The sequence below is a fragment of the Megascapheus bottae genome, chromosome 3 (genome assembly GCF_031878675.1).
Source record: "Megascapheus bottae isolate mThoBot1 chromosome 3, mThoBot2.hap1, whole genome shotgun sequence".
NCBI classification, from domain to species: domain Eukaryota; kingdom Metazoa; phylum Chordata; class Mammalia; order Rodentia; family Geomyidae; genus Megascapheus; species Megascapheus bottae.
The window spans coordinates 10,582,422-10,600,604 of record NC_143511.1 but is presented as its reverse complement, the minus strand read 5'-3'; the positions used below and the strand labels follow the sequence as shown (position 1 = coordinate 10,600,604).

General features: G+C 38.6%; 1 protein-coding gene across 1 annotated transcript in view; it reads left to right on the top strand.

Annotated features, from left to right (window-relative positions):
• Positions 1 to 18,183, top strand: part of LOC150064928 (glutamate receptor ionotropic, delta-1-like) — a 143,707-nt gene that overhangs the window by 89,341 nt on the left and 36,183 nt on the right. Inside the window, exon 2 of the mRNA XM_090329547.1 lies at positions 3,555 to 3,750. Within this exon, the coding sequence (XP_090185673.1) occupies positions 3,586 to 3,750 (165 nt within the window). The 5' untranslated portion in view covers positions 3,555 to 3,585. The remainder of the gene's footprint in view (positions 1 to 3,554; positions 3,751 to 18,183) is intronic.

Below are 18,183 nucleotides of genomic sequence, written 5' to 3'. Positions count from 1 at the left end.
ATCAATCCTGAACTCTGTTTGTGGGCTATGTAGCAGAGGCCAGAGGAATGCTGGGAAGTTTGTCTTTCTAGCTAGAAAGGAGCCAGATACTGCTGGACCTCCGTGAGGACATTGCTAGCCCTGAGTACAGAGTCACCCTGTGATGATCCAGCTTCCCCTACACCAGGCCCCCAACACTTTACAGTCTGTGGAGACAAGATCTATTACAGCAGCTCACTGCCTCCAGTTCCTGAGCATGGACCATATCAGATGCCGCTATATGATCTGAGCATACCCAGCTTCTTCCTCTTGTCAACTCTCTGCTACAGGCTCTGCTGTAGCCCTGGGTTTAAAGATTTGGAAACTGCTGGAGCCTGTGGTTCATGACTATAAGCCTAACTATTCAAGAGGCTAAGATCTAGAAGACTGTGGTTTTAAAGAGCCAGCCTAGGCAGAAAAAAAACATCTGCCAGACTCGATTTTCAGAGTCAACTAGTAAAATGCAAAGGGTAAAACCTTGGCTGAGCAAGCAAAGTGAACAAGGGTAAAGCCGTGAATTCAAACTCCAGTATTTGTAGGCTGCAGTCTGAGTGATGGTAAGCCCTGGAAACAAGGTGGAGTTCCTGTTTGTCCTTGCTCTGGCATGCATAATGTTGAAGTGCAAGCCTGCTGCCAGGGAAGCCTGCAAAATGTGGAGATGTCACGGAGAGGCAAGGAATGGAGTGGCTTCTCACAAGGAAAGACAACAGGTGGATTTTAAAGTGGCTTGTGAAAGTGTACAGGTGTGTAGTTGAGAAGGAGGGATTCCAGGAAAAGGCAGTAACATGGCCTGGTGCCATAGATGAATTTTGGTGGCATTTTTCATTTTAAGATTGGCGATTGTGAAGTGTGGGAGTGGAGACAACTGACAGACATTGGAAGAAGGAGGCACTGTAAATTAAGATGGGAAGATTGGCTTTTACTGTGGGAATAGTGACTCAGAAAAAGGTATGGGTAGGGAAGTGGGTGGATAAAAATGAGACACGGAGATTTCTAGGAGAGAAATAAATCGTCATCAGATTACAGCCTGGCTAGATAGATTGGATGGCCACCATGATTTTTGCTTTTATGAATAAGAACTGTAACATTCTCTCAACAGGCTAAGCCATGCTCCCAGTATGAGTTTATTTTATTTTATTTTTATCTTATTTTATTTTTGCTCTAATTACTTTTAAGACCACCTTCTTGTAGGAGGATCCTGCATAGCTGGAATTACAGTCTTGTACCACCACATATAGCTTATTGGTTGCCTCACCTGGCCTTGAAACATGATCCTTCCATGTTAGTGACCCTCTTAGTAGCTATATTATATTTCCAAATTCAGCCTGCCTGCCTGCCTGCCTTGCCTGCCTGCCTGCCTGCCTTCCTGCCTTGGCTCCTTCAGGCTCTTTTCCTTTCTTTTGTTTTCTGATAGTATGCTAGCACAAAACATTCAGTAGAAACTTCCATTCCTCTTGTATAATGCTCCTCAGTCAGTCATGTGATCGTGAGAGAGAATAGCCCTCATTCTTTAGTGTGTGGTGCTATCAATTTTGTAAAATTTAATTTTATTGTCAGGGTGATATACAGAGGAGTTTTAGTTACATACATAATAAGGTAGACAGTACATTTCTTGTGGGATATTGTTACCCCCTCCCATGTTTTTCTCCCACTTTCCCTCCTCCAGCCCCCAAGTTGTAGAGTTCATTTCCAACATATTCTCTTATGTGTATTGCCATTACATTGGTCCACCCTTTCTTCTTTGTCTTACCATTCCATTGATCCCTTTCCCTTTCCCTAATTCAAATAAATCAGTTACAGTGACAACAGGGAATAAAACATAGGGGGAAAAAAGAAAAAAAAGAAATAACTTCACATAGTACATTAACAACACTCACAAAGAAAAACCCTTGTTTCCATATCCCGGAGTTTGTTTCACTTAGCATCATCATATACGGTCATATGTACATAGCTATTGAGCAATATACTAATTATTACAAATGAGGGAATCCATGGAGTCTGTGTTTCTTTGGTTCTGGCTGACTGTACTTATTATGATTTTTTCCCAACTCTTAAATACAAGTAATCAATAAGTTGCACAATATATTTAACCCTTTGTTAAAAAGAAGGCTTCAGGGAGGATTTCATCCAATCACAGGTTAGTGTCTGCATATATTGGGTAGATTAATGCTAAGGTATGATGTTCGTATTCTCCAGTTCATGATAGTTTCAATAAAAGATGGGTATGCTGGGACATAAGTACATCATAAGTCAAGGAGCATCTGCATGTCTCCTTCTGAAAAGAAGGTTCTCCAGCTCCGATGTCTGTCCTCAGGCTGCTGATAGTCCTTCCAGAGGCACTCTACCCAACAGGCACCTGGCTGGGAGCTACCTGAGCCTCCTCCTTATACAAGCCAGTGCTTTCAAAAGTGCTTTATTTTCCTTTCCCTATCCTTTAAATATCCATCAAAATTTGGACAGATGAATGGAGAGAGGAAAGGCAGAAAATCAGTCATTATATTCAATATACATGTATAAAACTGAAGCTACCGTGACATGAAGGTATGGGTGAGATTATGAAAGATGGGGGAGAATGAGGGAAAGGGATGATATTGGCGATGCATTGTACTCAAAAACTGACTTGTTGAATGGAAAACCCTTTGTACAATTATTTAAATTTTTTAAAAAATCTTAAGGATCATGAAATTTCAAATAAAACTCCAGGTTTCTTAGTTTATAATTAAAGAAAAATAAGCCCTGTCCAAGTAACTCATGTCTGTAATCCTTGCTACTCACATAGCTGAGATCTGAAGATAATAGTTCAAAGCTGGCCATGGCAGGGAAGTCTGTGAGACTCTTTTCTCCAAGTAAACACCCAAAAAGTTAGAAGGAGAGCTAGAGTGCTAGCCTTGAGCACAAAAACTCAGAGGTAATATCCAGGCCCCGAGTTCAAGGTCTAGTATGGGTATATGCACACAAGAAAAATAAAAATAAGTTGCTTGATGGTTGGTACTCAAAAGCAGTAACTGACTAGAGCTCTAAAACATCTGAAATCTTTTCAGGAATGCCATTCCATTGATCTAGCCTCCTTGTGTGAGTTTATCTTGTACTGGTGCCACATGTCAGTGGCCCGTATCTGCCATTTATCATTGTCATCATCATCATTAATCTCGCCAACATGACTATTTCCTTCTCCATTCTCTTTGAATGTTCAGGTCAGAAACATTCAATAATTAATATTATATTCTCAGTATTTATCTAGATAAAACAGGAATCCTGTCTACTTTTTCCTTATATACCTCAAGCTCAGTGGAAAGACTGGTTCTTTAAGTTCAGCATCTTTGAGGGAACCTAGCTACAGTAGAAGGCAGAGGCATGACAAAAGCCTTCTCTGGGCTGAGCTACTTATGCTGTTAGGCAATGGTTGTGAGTGGGTCTGGGTGGGCCTTGGATCTTAGGAAGAAATCACAGACCATTCCCATCTTTGCAGTGTATGATATGCAGTATATACTCATGCTTTGTTGCTTGTTTTCCTTTTTCTTTTTCTGGCATTTCAGGACATTCCAGGATCTGTCCAAGCAAGTAGAGATGCCTTACGGCACTGTGCGAGACTCTGCTGTCTATGAATACTTCCGAGCTAAAGGCACCAACCCCCTGGAGCAGGACAGTACATTTGCTGAGCTCTGGAGGGCTATCAGCAAGAATGGAGGGGCTGACAACTGTGTGTCCGACCCTTCAGAGGGCATCAGAAAGGTAGGGAGGAATTGGTGCTTGAGCACATGTGCTGAGCCAAGGCTGTGAATGGGCTAATCCTTAAGGTGTGAGACACACTCCCAAGTCTTTGAAATAGGTCTGTACCTGCAAGGTAACCTCTTCTCATATCTTTTTCCATTTTACTTTCTTTGTATTGTAAAGTTGATATGCAGAGGGTTACAGTTACATAAGTAAGGGAATGAGCCCATTTCTTCTTGAGCAGTGTTATCCCTCCCTCATTTTCTATCACTTCTCCCATCTCTCGGCACAAATTGTAAAGTTCATTTCCAACACAGTGTCTAGTGAGTATTTCTGTTGCATTATTTTGTCCTTTGTCCCACCATTTCTGTGATTGCCCTTCTCTTTCCCAAGTCAGATAAATTTATATACAAGGCAAAGAATACCAAAATTAAAAACAGTGACAACAGGGTATAAGCCAAAGGGAATGGGGATGAAGGAAAAAAGAAATAACTGCAAATAGAATGCACACACGCACACACAGACACACACACACACACACCCTCTTGTTTCCATATCTTGGAGTTCATTTTAATTCATATGGTCATATATGCATAGCTACTTAGTTATTTTGTTCTGCTAGGATAATCCTAGACATATACTCATTGTTAGAAATGAGGGAAACCATGGAGCCTATGTTCTTTTGGGTCTGGCTTATTTCACTTAATATGATTTTTTTTCAGTCTTTCCATTTCCTAATGAATGAGGTGATGACATTCTTCTGATGGAAGCATAGAATTACATTGTGTAAGCTAGGCATGGTGGCTTGTGCCTGAAATCCTAGCTATTCAGGAGACCAAGATCTGAGGATTGTGGTTCAAAGCCAGCCCGGGCACTAAAGTCCATGAGACACTTATCTCCAGTTAACCACCAGAAAACCAGAACTGGGGCTGTGGCTCCAGGGGTAGAGTGGTAGCCTTGAACTGAAGAGATCAGGGACAGCATCCAGGCCCTGAGTTTAAGCACCATGGCCAGCAAAAAGAAAGAAAGAAAGAAAGAAAGAAAGAAAGAAAGAAAGAAAGAAAGAAAGAAGAGAAAGAGAGAGAGAGAGAGAGAGAGAGAGAGAAAGAAAGAAAGAAAGAATTCCATTGTGTATATATACTACATTTTTTGATTCTTTCATCCACTGAGGGACGTCTGGGTTGGTTACATAACTTAGCTATAGTAAAGTGAATATGCTGCAGTGAATATGATTATGCTGGTAACATTAGTGTGGTCATTTGGATAAATGGCCAGGAGTGGGATTTCTGGGGAGCTCTGTATTTATTCTTTTGAGGAACCTACATATTTCTTTCCAGAGTGGTTGAACATGTTTAAATTGGCACCAACAGTGTAGCATTCTCTCTTGGCTACATTCACACCAGGATCTGTTAAATTTTTTTTCCTAATAATGGCCATTTTTAACTGGGGTGAAGTGGAATCTCAACGTCGTTTTGATTTGCATTTCTTTTATTGCCAAAGATGTTTAACATTTCTTCATGTGCCATTCTTATTTCTTCTTCAGAGAAGTCTCTTTCTAAGTGTTTAGCCCACTTATTAATGGTGTGGTTGCTTCTTCGAGGATTTTTTTTTACCAGTCCCAGGGCTTGAATTCAGTGACTAAACACTGTCCTTGGGCTTTCTCAAGGGTAGCACTCTACCACTTGAGCCACAGCATCATTTTTAGCTTTTTCTATATATGTGTAGCAAGGAATCAGACCCAGGTCTTCGTGCAAGCCAGGGAGGCACTTTACCACTAGGCCACACTCCTGGTCCCTCAGGATTTGTTTTGTGGGGAGGTTAATCTCTCCCAAGTTACTCGAGCTAATCTTAAACTTTGGCAAAGTAGCAGGGTATAAAATTAATCCACAAAAACCAACAGCTTTTCTGTAGGCCAACAATGAGAAAAACAAGGGTGAAATCAAGAAAGTAACTCCTTTTGTAATAGTCTCAAAAAATACCTAGGAATTAACTTAACCAAAGATGTGAAGGACTTATATAATGAAAAATTTTAAAATCTGAGAAAGGAAGTTAAAACAGAATTTAAAACCTGAGAGAAGAAACTTAAAAAAAAAGCCAAGAAAGGAAATTAAAACAGGTAAAACCTCTCATGCTCGCAAATTGGTACGATTAACATCATGAAATGACAATATTACCAAAAGCTATATACGGATTCAATGCAATACCTACCAACATCTCAACAACATTCTTCAATACAATAAAAGAGCAATCTAAAAATTTATATGGAATAAATATATAGAAAAAGCACCAATATCCTTAGTAGGAAGAACAGTGCTGGAGGAATATCAATAGCAAACTTCAAACTCTATTATGAAGACAGTTATTAAAAAAAGAAAACAGCTTGATATTGGCACATGAACAGACCTGAGGACCAATGAAATAGAATTGGAGACCCAGAAATGAGCTCACATATCTATGGCTACCTAATGTTTGATAAGGGAGCCAAAAAATGCTAGATGGAAGAAAGACAGCCTCTTCAACAAATGGTGCTTGCAGAATTGGCTATACACATGTAGAAAACTACAGTTAGATCATTATAACTCACGCTGCACCGAATCAATACCAAATGGACCACAGACCTCCATATAAGATCAGATACCTTGAAAATATTACAAGAAGGGATAGAGGATACACTAGGGCTCCTTGGCACAGGCTGACACTGAGTAAAGAGCCAGAATCACAACAAATCAAAGAAAGGCTGGATAAATGGAATTACATTAAACTGCAGAGCTTCTGCATGGCAAAGAAAATAGCTAGCAAAGTAAATAGAAAGACCACAGGTTGGGAAAAGAGCTTCACTAGATATAAAACAGACGATAGCCTATCCTCATATCTTTTTATTTTTCTTTTCTGTTTTTTTCCAGTTCTGGGTCTTGAACACAGGGCCTTAGCACTGTCTTTGGACTTTCCTTCAGGCTAGAGCTCTATCACTTGAGTGGCAGCCTGACTTCCAGCTTTTTCTGTTATGTGGTATGGAAGAATTGAAACTGGTTTTTCATGCATGCTAGGCAAGCACTCTACCACTAGGCCAATCTCCCGGCCCTATCCTCATATCTTTAGTCTCCAGTTTGTTAATTCAGAAACAGAGAGGTTAGGTACCTTGTGACTTTCAAAGGGATGCTATCCAGGGAAGAGCAGGCAGATTAAGCTAAAGCCTTGGCTCTCTGTCTTTATGGGCTTATATAACCGTTGCCTGGGGGTCTGCCTGGTGAAGGTGAAAACATTTGGCAAAAGCAGAAGCAGAGTTATCAGACTTCCAGGGAGTCTGGAAGAAGCTTTAGGAGATTGTGTATGTGGTATGTTAACCAGGAGACTGAGATGGGGAAGACTGTAAACAGGACATGGGGCTACCTAGATAGGCTGTATTGTGAAGAGGCATGCTTTAACGATGACAGGAAAGGTGACAAACCTGAGATAGAGATTATACAGGAGGTCATGAGAGGAAGCCATAGCCAAAACAAAACAAAACAAAACAAAAACAAAAACAAACAAATAAAGGGTCAGGCACACACCAGCACCCTCTTCAGTAGCTATTAGACTTTGCTTGTTTGTTTTCACTTGATTTCTCACAATGAGCACTGAGGATTGCTATCTCATTTTAGAGATGATTACCAGAGACAGCTTCACACTCTGACTCCTGACTGAGGTTTTGCTGCGTCAGAGCCATGAAAATCCATATGGCGAAATCCACTGAGTTAGATGCAGCTTCCAGGATGCTTCAGCTGGTGGGCACCATTCTGCCTGAAGTGTGGGAATACTACAGGTGCTGCCAACTGTCCCCCAGCTCATTTATGAGTGGTTTGTGAAAGATAAACTGGCCTTGGGGCCAGGACTATGCCTTACTTCACCCAGGGTTCTCTCTCATCCTTCCCCTTTCACATTGTCCCACCAGCCTTGCAGAACTGTTCTCTCTCTCTGTCTCTCTGTCTCTCTCTCTGTCTCTCTCTCTGTCTCTCTGTCTCTCTCTTACACACACACACACACACACACACACACACACACACACACACCAGAATAAACTAAAGCAAACCCAAACCAAAACACACCCTCTGTATGTTCCCTTCTCTCTCTGACTGGTCAGGGTGTCTCGCTGTTCTTCACAGAGCAATGGATGTCCTGGTGGCAGGATGAAAGTCGTGGGGCACCAGTGCTCACTGCTCTGCAGAAGGAGAGGGTCCCCCAAACCTACAAGCTTCTCCATCCCCTGAAGGTTCACCACTATCCAGGAAGAGAACCCTGAGTTTGTCCATGCCTGGAAAGCCAATCACAGCTTCAGCCCTGTGGGTCCTAGTTACTATGTGAGAACACATAGTTATGTGCTGGTGAGACATTTTGTTGTCATCTAGCTCAATAGCAGGAGGTGTCTCTCTCTGGAGCCTGACATGAGTCAGTATGAATTCCCATTCTGCATGAATGGGTCACTCTCTCTGGAATCTCAGAGCTGAGAGAGACCTAGATCAGTTCTTATGGTAGAATTTCCTTAAAGACTTACGATACCTAAAAACACATAAAGTAGATTTTGACCACTGACATTTAACTAAAGTAGTTCCATTCTTACAAGATTTATTAGACCTCCTTAATGCCTAGTGTACTCCACTCCAGCCTTGAGCTTAAGGACCTCCTTTCATTCCCAGAGAGTGAATCTTTGTGGTTGAGAGTCACCTCATTTGGAGATAATGAAGTCAAAGCTGAGCTAGGGCCTTTTATGAGTGCAAGGCAGGGGTGGTGTGGCCTTCGAGTTCCCTCTCCCAGATTTCTTTTCCTCTCACAGTAAACAAATGCTCTATCTACAATAGATTTTTATGAAAATCCACTGTAACAATTATCCACAAATCATTTCTTATGAACAAAAGACCCCATAAAGAATGGATAGTTACAGCACATACAAACACTATCCAATTAATATCAAGAAGATACCATGAGCATTTACAAATCAGTAAGAAAAGCTCAAACAATTTAATAGGGAAAAATGGGCAAAAGGCTCACACAGATTTTATAGAAGAAGCAACACATGTGGCCAATAATCATAGGAAGAGATGCTCAAAGTCATTAGTGATCTGTGAAATGCAAATCAAGACCATAAAGATATATCATTTTCCACCAATTAGACTGGCATCAAGTGAGAGGTGGTAGAGAGGATTTGACAGAACAGGTGTTTAATTGCTGCTGGGAGTGTACTCAGTACCAGCGCTTTGGAAAAGAGTTTGTCATTCTCTTATAAAATGGGACATTGCATAGCTAGATTCTACCAATTCCACTCCTGAGCATATACCTCAAGTACATGTCTCTCAGCACTCCTGGAGATAAGAAAAGCCACAGTAATATTGCCTGTAGAGTCAAAACTCTGGAAACAATCCCCATGACCATTAACAGAGTACAAAAAAACAAAGGTATCTGCAAGGAAATGCATGAACTGTCTTGAATAGTGTATATGAATCTTAGCAGAACGGTATTGAGCAAAATAGAAGTATTAAAGGCAACTAATCGAAGATAATGTGTAGTATCATATCCTTTAAAAAACATAAAATATCCTCATATTCACATCCAAAGTCAGGATAAAATGCAAGAATCATCATTAGTATTTGCTGCAGATGGGAGGCATGGAGCCACAGGAAGAAGGGAAGCATATTGTTGGATGAAAATCAGAGTCAATGCTAAGGTTTAGATAAGCCATTTTATTGTTTATTTCTAATGATAGCACCTAGTAAGTGGTTTGATTATAAATGAGAGTTATACCCAAATAAATGACCTAAAGCAAGGGTTGCAACTGTTATCATTGTGCACATCCATCAATTCTTCCAAAATAAATATAGACTAAGTCAGGCAGAGGTTTGTTCCCCATTCAATCCCTCCCTCCCTCCCTTCCTCCCTCCCTCCTTTCTCCCTTCCTTCCTCCCTTTCTTCTTTCCTTTTGATTATCTTTAAGTAGATCCACAAAGGAGTTGTCATTTAACAAAGCAGTTTATGAGTACCATATATCTTGATTGATAGTGCTCATTTTGACATTCTCACCCATCCCTCTCCCACATACCCCTTCCCTCACTCATCTTAGTTTTGTAGAATGTGGTCTACATGCCTGCTCTGATATGCCTCAAGATAACTAAAACTTTCCTCTAGAGAGTTGTGGCTTGGCGATTGTGAAGATGTCTTCTCACTCTGGATGCAACACATTGGCAGCCCATCAGAAAGTGTTTATTGGATGTATTGATACTTTTGAGTAAGAGCAAAATCATAAGCAAAACCATCAATGAAAAGTTCAAATAAAGCATTCTTTATCAAATCATACAACTTCTCTGGAACAGAATCTAACCTTTTTACAGTATACAAGATTTGTTACTTTCCTGAAATGATTAATGTATAAACTCCCGAGCCACTTTTGGGTAGAGAGGATCGCACATTTACCTTTTACATTTGAATCTGCAATAAAAATGGAGGGCAGTGCTAGAAAAGTGTGGAAAGGTTTTATAATAGTGTCATAAACACAAGTTTACATTTTTTGGAAAGAGAAAAGCTCAGATTCACCTTCCAATTTTCCTTCTTGTATCTGTTTGAGTGGTTAAGAGATGGAAATAGAACCCCCCATCTCTCTTTCTGGATTTATTCCTCCCCACATCCCCCCAGCACAGATTTGGTAATGTGGAGTCCAGGATGCGCAGGTTATATATTCTCATTTCTCAAGTGAAGACCATGCCTTAAATCTGGAACGCGTAAGGGAAAAAATGAGCAAGTAGGGAAACAGGCATTGATGCTACAGTCAAATGAGGGTAACTGCTTCCATTCTCAAATACAGCCTGCTTCTTTGCAGTTCAGACAGTCTGGCAAAGATAAGAATGCCCAGTATGTGACTCGTAGGGACAATTACACTTGTAATTTCCAGTTGCTCTTTGATGATACCAGTTCCATTTCCAGAAAGTGCATGGTAGTGGAACAATGGTTAATTGCTATTAAAGTCAAGGAGTTGGGTATCTGCATAACCTTGGAAAGCTGCTATTATTTTTAATTCACCAGTACTGTGGTTTTTAATGACTTGAAACCATTTTAAGTGGGATATGGCTTAGGGAGTGGCAATCACTTTTGTACAGTAGCAGAGGAGGAAAAAAGGTTGTATCATGCTTGTTCAGACTCCATTGGTTCCTGGCAGCATTGCTGAAACAGGGAGGAAGGTAGAGCTTTGGTCCTGATGATGAAACATTTCAAGATGGGACCTGGAAGGAGAGAGAGTTTTTATATCCTAAGAGACTGCAACAAATACTTTTTAATGCAACTGTCTATCTCCAGGGGAGAAAACCCTTCTACTCCTAAGTGACCTGTGGACAGGCCTCCATTCTACACAGCCATATGGACCTAACTGACACACGAAAGAGGAACCAAGAATGTGGCCAACTAGATCCATGACTCAAATTTGATTTTGTAAAATATGCATGTATTTATTTATTTATCTGTCCACTATATAGAATTTTTATTTCTGCTTTCCCACAGCAGAGTGGTGGGACAGCAACCACATGGTCACATTTTTGTCATCTATACTTTTAGAGAAAAAAAATTAAAGAAAGTGTGTCTAACGCAGAGTTCTGCCCCACCTAATAGCCCACAGACATCTCCAGCAGCTCATCTTCCAGTTCTGCACAGCTGGTAACCTTTAAGTACCTGTAGTAACTCGTTCTCTTGTTCTGCACCCTCACTGGTTCCTTCAATAGTTCATCCTCCAGTTTGGTACAGTCTAGTGGTCTGTAAGCCTCACTAGTCACTTGTTTCCCTGCTCTGTGCCATCTAGTATTGCATGTATCTCTGTAATCAGTGGTCTTCTGGTTTTGTATTATTTGGTTGAAAGGTACCTCGAATGATTTGTTTTGTTGTTATGGATCATCTAGTAGCCCTACTAGCTCATCTTCTAGTTCTGCACCATCTAGTAGCCCATAAACCACTACAATCGTTTGTCTTCTTTCTTCATAGCATCTAATAGCCCAAAGGTATTTGTAGAAGCTCATCCTTTAGCTCTGTGCTACTTAGTGACTCATGTTCCTGCAGTAACTCCTGAATTGGTACTAACTAATAATCCATAGGCATTTCCAATCACTTGTCATCTTGCTCTGGACCATGTCCTAGCTCCAAGGCACCTCTGGTAGCCTTTCTTTTAGCCCTGCATCATTTAATGCCTTGTATTGTCCTTTCTAGGTTTGATGCTGGCCGCCTAGGACTATACTGGGATAGGTTTTGTCCTGGCCTGATCTAGTTTTCCCTTTGGGTCCAAGGCACTGTGCCAAACTACTTACATGCATTACTGCTTTCTTCATAAACAAATTTCTCCATGATTATATCTCCATAATGTAGAAAATGAACTTGAGCCTCAGAGAGTCTGACTTGCTCAAGGTCATAGAGACCAGTGGTCTAGCCATCCAAACCTCACACCTTCATTGCCTCTGGTGGAAACTAATGTTGCCATTTCTTTCTTTTTTTTTGCAGATAATGATAAATTCTTATTTATTGAAAGACATTCAGTTGAGAAGTAGAGAAATAATTGTTAGGTAAGCTTAAATGGCACATGATTATGATTAAGTTCCACTAATTTTGTATTTCTGAATTTGCTTTCTATGCAGAGCATTATATTCATATAGCAGTAGCAGGAAGAACTGTGTTTTTTCTTTGTCCATCTTCTTGATAAAGTAACATTGCCATTTCTGTTCTTCAATTCCTTTCTACCTGTGTGCATACTTTTTACTTCTGTTTTTTATTAATCTAATACTTTCACACCCACATAGTAAAATGTATGCCTGACCTCAGTTATTAAAAGACTTTTCCCATCTTCCATGTGTCATAGCAAAGATTATTTAGGTATGTGATTTTTATTTATTTTTTATTTCCATATTATTAAAATTATCAATTGGAGAAAACTTTGAGACACAGAGCTACAGAGCTGAGCTGGAAAGTGGTTCAAATTTATATAATAATAACTATGTGGGATTATTTTTTCTTTTCTTAAGCTTGATGAACTCCACCAAGGAACAGCTCACATAACCCAATTTCTGTGCAGTGCCACGACTGACCTGGACTGCAAAATGATTAAACCTTTCCATAAATCAGACCTAATATTTAATAACATTGTCAACTAGAATATAGTGTTAATAGTGCAAGTGTCAATCTTTACAGCTTGTTGAGCTCTTTGAACAAATAGATGAGTAACTTGTCTCAGACCTTGTGGCTAGAAATAGTATTTTTTTTTCCCTAGAGGGAGGTAGCTTCAGAGGCCAATAGTCTTCCCAGAAGTTGTTTTATTTTTCCACTCCGTGAATTTCACTGGGATTATAAAATGTGGATGCAAATGCAGAAATAAACTAGGCCTACAAATCTTATTTATTTCCATCATTGATCCAATGCTTTGGCCTCTTCTCTCAGCACCTGCGTTTGTACCTCCCCTCTTCCTTTCTGCTCTGGGTTGAGGGCTGCTGGAGTCAGAGACTAGTCTGTGACACATAAGATGGTATTCGATGGAAGGACTGTGGACAGATGAGGAACTTTTCTAGTATCTTTCTTTGGAATGATTAATGTAAGGAGGCGTTATACATGAGGCACCACTTTAGCTCTACAAAATGCTAAGGAGGTGAAGTTGCAGATGGCATGAGTTGGTAATTTTGAGGTGCTGGATTAAAATGCCAGAAGGCCTCAAGTGCCAGTGGTTCAGGCCTCTAATCCTCGCTACTCAGGAGGCTGAGATCTGATGATCACAGTTCAAAGTCAGCTCGGGCAGGAAAGTCCACGAGACTCTTATCTTCAATTTTTAAAAGAAAAGTCAGAAGTAGAGCAGTAGTTCAAGTGGTAGAACATTCGCCTTGAGCCAAAAAGATCAAGGACAGTGCGCAAGCCCCAAGTTCAAGCCCCAGGATAGGCACAGAAACAACAACAAAATAACACCCAAATCACTACCACCACTAAAAGCTCAGAAGGCTCTGACCCTGATAATGGGAAAGATAAAGTTCTGATTTCCATCAGAAAATGAGCAGGAAGGAAGTAGGAAACTCCCTATGGAGGAACAAAATGGGTTTGTTGGAATGCATTTAGATAACCACTTCATTTCCACACTTTTTGTATCTGCTTAATAGCACTCTATCCATTTACAGGTTGGATGCTCTCCTCTCTTGATTCATTCATTTATTCACTTACTCATCCATTCAAGAAATGCAGTTCAAGCCATTTCTGCTTAGGAGTTAGGAAATATGTGTTTAAATTCCATTTTATCCTAATTTAATCCATGGTTTTGAGCTAGTGAAGTCACCTTTCTGAACTATCTGAGAAACTTCAGCAAAGTTTGGCATGATTAGATGTGAGCTTACCAATGTGTCGAATCTAAAGCATCCAATGTGGATTGTAGCCCAAAGCACACACTCTGGTGGATGCCAGCACACTGTTGTAGTATCTTCTATATGTTAGAAAGAAAGATGACAGAATATGAACACAAACACCATTGGTATGCATAAAATAAAATGGCATACATAAAAATTGACATTCATAAAATAAAATGCTTATATATTGTGTTCATTTCCTGAGCTTAACTTATAGTTGTACAGTCAGCACCCAACCCAAGATACAGAACACTGACAACACCCACAAGAGTTTTTCTGGATACTTCTCCCCATCATCAAAGACAGACACAATTTGTTTCTTGCATGACAAATTAAATTTACTTTTAATTTGGTTTGTATAAGCAGATTCTAAACACTATAAAATTCTGTATGTGCCCTATTTGACCCCCCAAAAGCCTCAGATTTATCCATGATGAAATGGACATCAGTATTCTGTTTTCCTTTTTTTCCCTTTCTTTGCATTTTTGAATGGAATTCCTTTGTAATTAAAAATTTCACCCTTGCTTATCCATTTGTGGTGGTTCATATTTCCACTGTAACAACTGAGGACTCCTGAGCATGATATGAGTATTCCTAAATAAGTCCAGTCAAGGGAAGCTTCCATTTTATATGAAAATAATAGGAGGACATAATCAAAGGTCATGGTATACATCTGTGTTTACTGCTGTATGAAAGTGAGAAATCAATCCCAATATGGCTCCACCATTTCACACTCCCAGTAGTAATACAACCCTTGATAACTATAATGCTAGACATGCCAATCAGTGCTAGCATTGTCACCCCCTGTGACTGCCTTACTTGTAGCCAATTATTTTTTCTTTTAGATTAACTTAGAGTCACTGCAGTGGATGTGAGTAGATATCTCATTGTTTCAGTGTAATGGCTTTGGATATTGAACTCGTTTTCATGTCCTTCTTGGTCACCTATATATTTTCTTTTGGGAGTGTGGGCTCAAGCCTTTTGTTAATTTTTATTGGGCTCTTCATCTTTTCATTGTTGATTTATATGGGCTTTTAATATATCCCCTGATTTAAGTCCTTGATAAAATGCATGTGCTACGAATATAATTCCCAATCTGTAAGTCATCCATTCATTTGCTTAATGGTGTCTTTTGAGAAGTAGAAAATTTTAATTTTGATAAAATATCATATGTCAATTTCTTTCTTTTCCTCTATAGTTAATGCTTTTGGGTTCTGCCTGCAAATTTTACCTACTCCAAAGTGGCATAGATTTCTTTTAGATTTTTTGATGTTCTACGCTGCACCTAAAAGTAATTTTCCTGTGTGGAATGAGAAAGTGATGAGTTCATTTGTTTTCTATATTTGTACGTAATTGATCTCGTCTCATCTCTTAAAATATCCTATATTTACTCAAGAACAGGTGAGAGACCTTGATTGAAAAGCAACAGGACAATATATGTTGGTCAATGTCTACATTCTCTACTCATTTCATTGATCTACCTTTCTATTCTTATGTGGATACAAAAATGATCACAGTAGTTTATAGTAATTCAGAGTTAGATGGTTTAAGTCTTCTAATTTTGTTATTCTTATATAAGCTTGATCCAACAATTCTGGATCATTTATCTTTACTTAAATTATAGAACCATCTGTTAACTTCTTCAAAAAAGCATGATAAGATTTTGATAGACATTGAGTCTTCTGATCCATGAATGTGAGATTTTTTTTCATTAAGAAATGTTAAATTTGACTTGTAATTTTCAGTTTTTTTGTTTTATCTAGTTCAACTTTTTGCAGCAATGTTTTCTCTTTTACTTTGATTATTTTCTCTTTTACCTTCTAGTAACTTAATACTAAGAGTTAAACCATTAATTTTAGACTTGTTTCCTTTCCTAATATAAACATAAGAGCTATACATTTCCCTCTAAGTTCTGTTTTAGCTCTATCCTTGAATTTTTTACATAGTATGTTTTCATCCTCATTCAGTTCAAAATATAAATTCTCTATAAATAATGATGTTCTATTGTACATTAAAAATAGAAGAAATGATTTAGCAAGCCCTCATTGTAGAAAAAGTGAATGTTTGAAGAGATAGATGTATTTAAACTAATTTAAACATTTACTTAAGTTATACAGGAATCAAACATTACCTAGTAACCTCATTTAACATGTATGGGTTTATATACCAGTTAGAAACATAAAAGAAGCTGGGCTCTGGTGGCTCATGCCTGTAATACTACTAATCTCCAGTTAACCATTCAAAAACTGGAAGTGTTTCTGTGGCTCAAGTGGCAAAGCTCTGGGCTTGGTGAAAGAGCTCAGGACCGTGCCCAGGCCCTGAGTTGAAGCCCCATTACTGACAAAACAAACAAACAAACAAAAAACCTACAAAAAGAGTCAAAACAACAAAAAAAAGTCTCACAGTTAATCTTTTCAACAGTATCTCAATGGAGTTCTGGTGGACAGAAAAAGACTGATTTAATATAGAAAAAAACCTTTGGGATACAGAGCAGAAATTTACTTGCTTATTGAGGCTGGAGGCTTCCTCTGATAGTTCATTGTTCCACATAATTTATAATTCATGTGTCTTGGTGCCTTTTCTGTTTTGAAGATAATAGTATCAGAATGCAAGAGGGAAATATCAGGCAGGAAATGAAATATATTTAAAAATGGAAATGCAAGAAGAAAAAATACTTGGTGAACTCCATGTGAACAAAACCAACTTGCAAAAACAACTTGTTTACTAAATGAATAGGTTTTTTTTTGTGGGATCGTAAACTTAACAGTTGCTGTCATCATAACTCCTCCTCTAGATCTTCAATTTCAGGTGAGTTTTAGATACCTTGGCAAGGAAATGTACCTGCTCATTCTTCTCATGCATTACTCTGTTCCAAATCGGCTACACATGTAATCCATATCACCTGTTAAAGCTATTAGCAGTTTTGAGTGGGAAAATCTGTTTCTAACTTGAATACCTTATGTAACCATTAAGAAAACTTTATAGCTTCTCAGGTGGCTGAGATCTGAGGATCATGGTTCAAAACCAACCCAAGAAGGAAAGTCCTTAAGACTCTTACCTCCAATGAAACTAGAAACTCAGAAAACACCAGAAATGGTGCTGTGGGCTTGAGTGGGGGAAATGCTAGCCTTGAGCACAAAGAGGCTCAGGAATGGTGCCCAAGCCCAGAGTTCAAGTCCCAGGACTGACAAAAAAAAAGAAAGAAAAACAAAATTTTGAAATAACTTAAAATAAAAATTACTAAAATATATGTAAAGAGGAAAAGTCCAGTTCAAAAATTTTCACCAACTAACTGATTCTAGGAATTCTCTTGCATTTTTCTATCTAGACAGTTTTGAATTATAACCAGTTTTATGTAATTATAATGTGAGATAAATATATTTTATGTTTATTTTTGTTCTGGTTTTGTTTTGAGATAGAGTCTTAATATGTAATCCAAGTGGATTTGAACTCTCAGTCTTCCTAGTTTAGCCTTTTTGGTGAGTAAAGGATAGGTGTATGTTATGTTACTATAACTTGATATCCTGCATTTTTTATAACATTGTTGTAAAACTTAATTATTTAGCGACTAAAATGCCTTCGATTGTCATAAATCAATTTATCTAAACATTCCCTTCTTGATAGTCATTTTTCCTTTCCAATGTGTCACAAATATAAATAGCAACTCAATGAACATCTTCCTGCCTAATGTTTCTTTTTATCCAATTTCTACATTTATTTCTGTAAGTGTAATTCTCAAAAATAGAATTATGGTGTCAAACAGATGCCAATGTTTAAAGCTCTTGACAAAATATTACTGCATTTTGTCAAAAGCAAGACTGAATGGATTATAGTCTTATTTGTGGAATCCAAAAATATTCAACTTTCACTGCCCCCCCACTATGTCTTAATCATTTCTCTTTAGGTGGAGTAATTGTTTTATAAATTGATGTTTTCCAATTTTTCTTATATCCTCTCTTGTACTTCTGTCTTCCTCTTTGCCCATATATAAATGTTCTTTTTTATCTGCAAAATTTGCTTTATTTCACTTTATTATACTGGGGAATTATCATTTTATCTTCAGTCCTTCTTTCCTTTG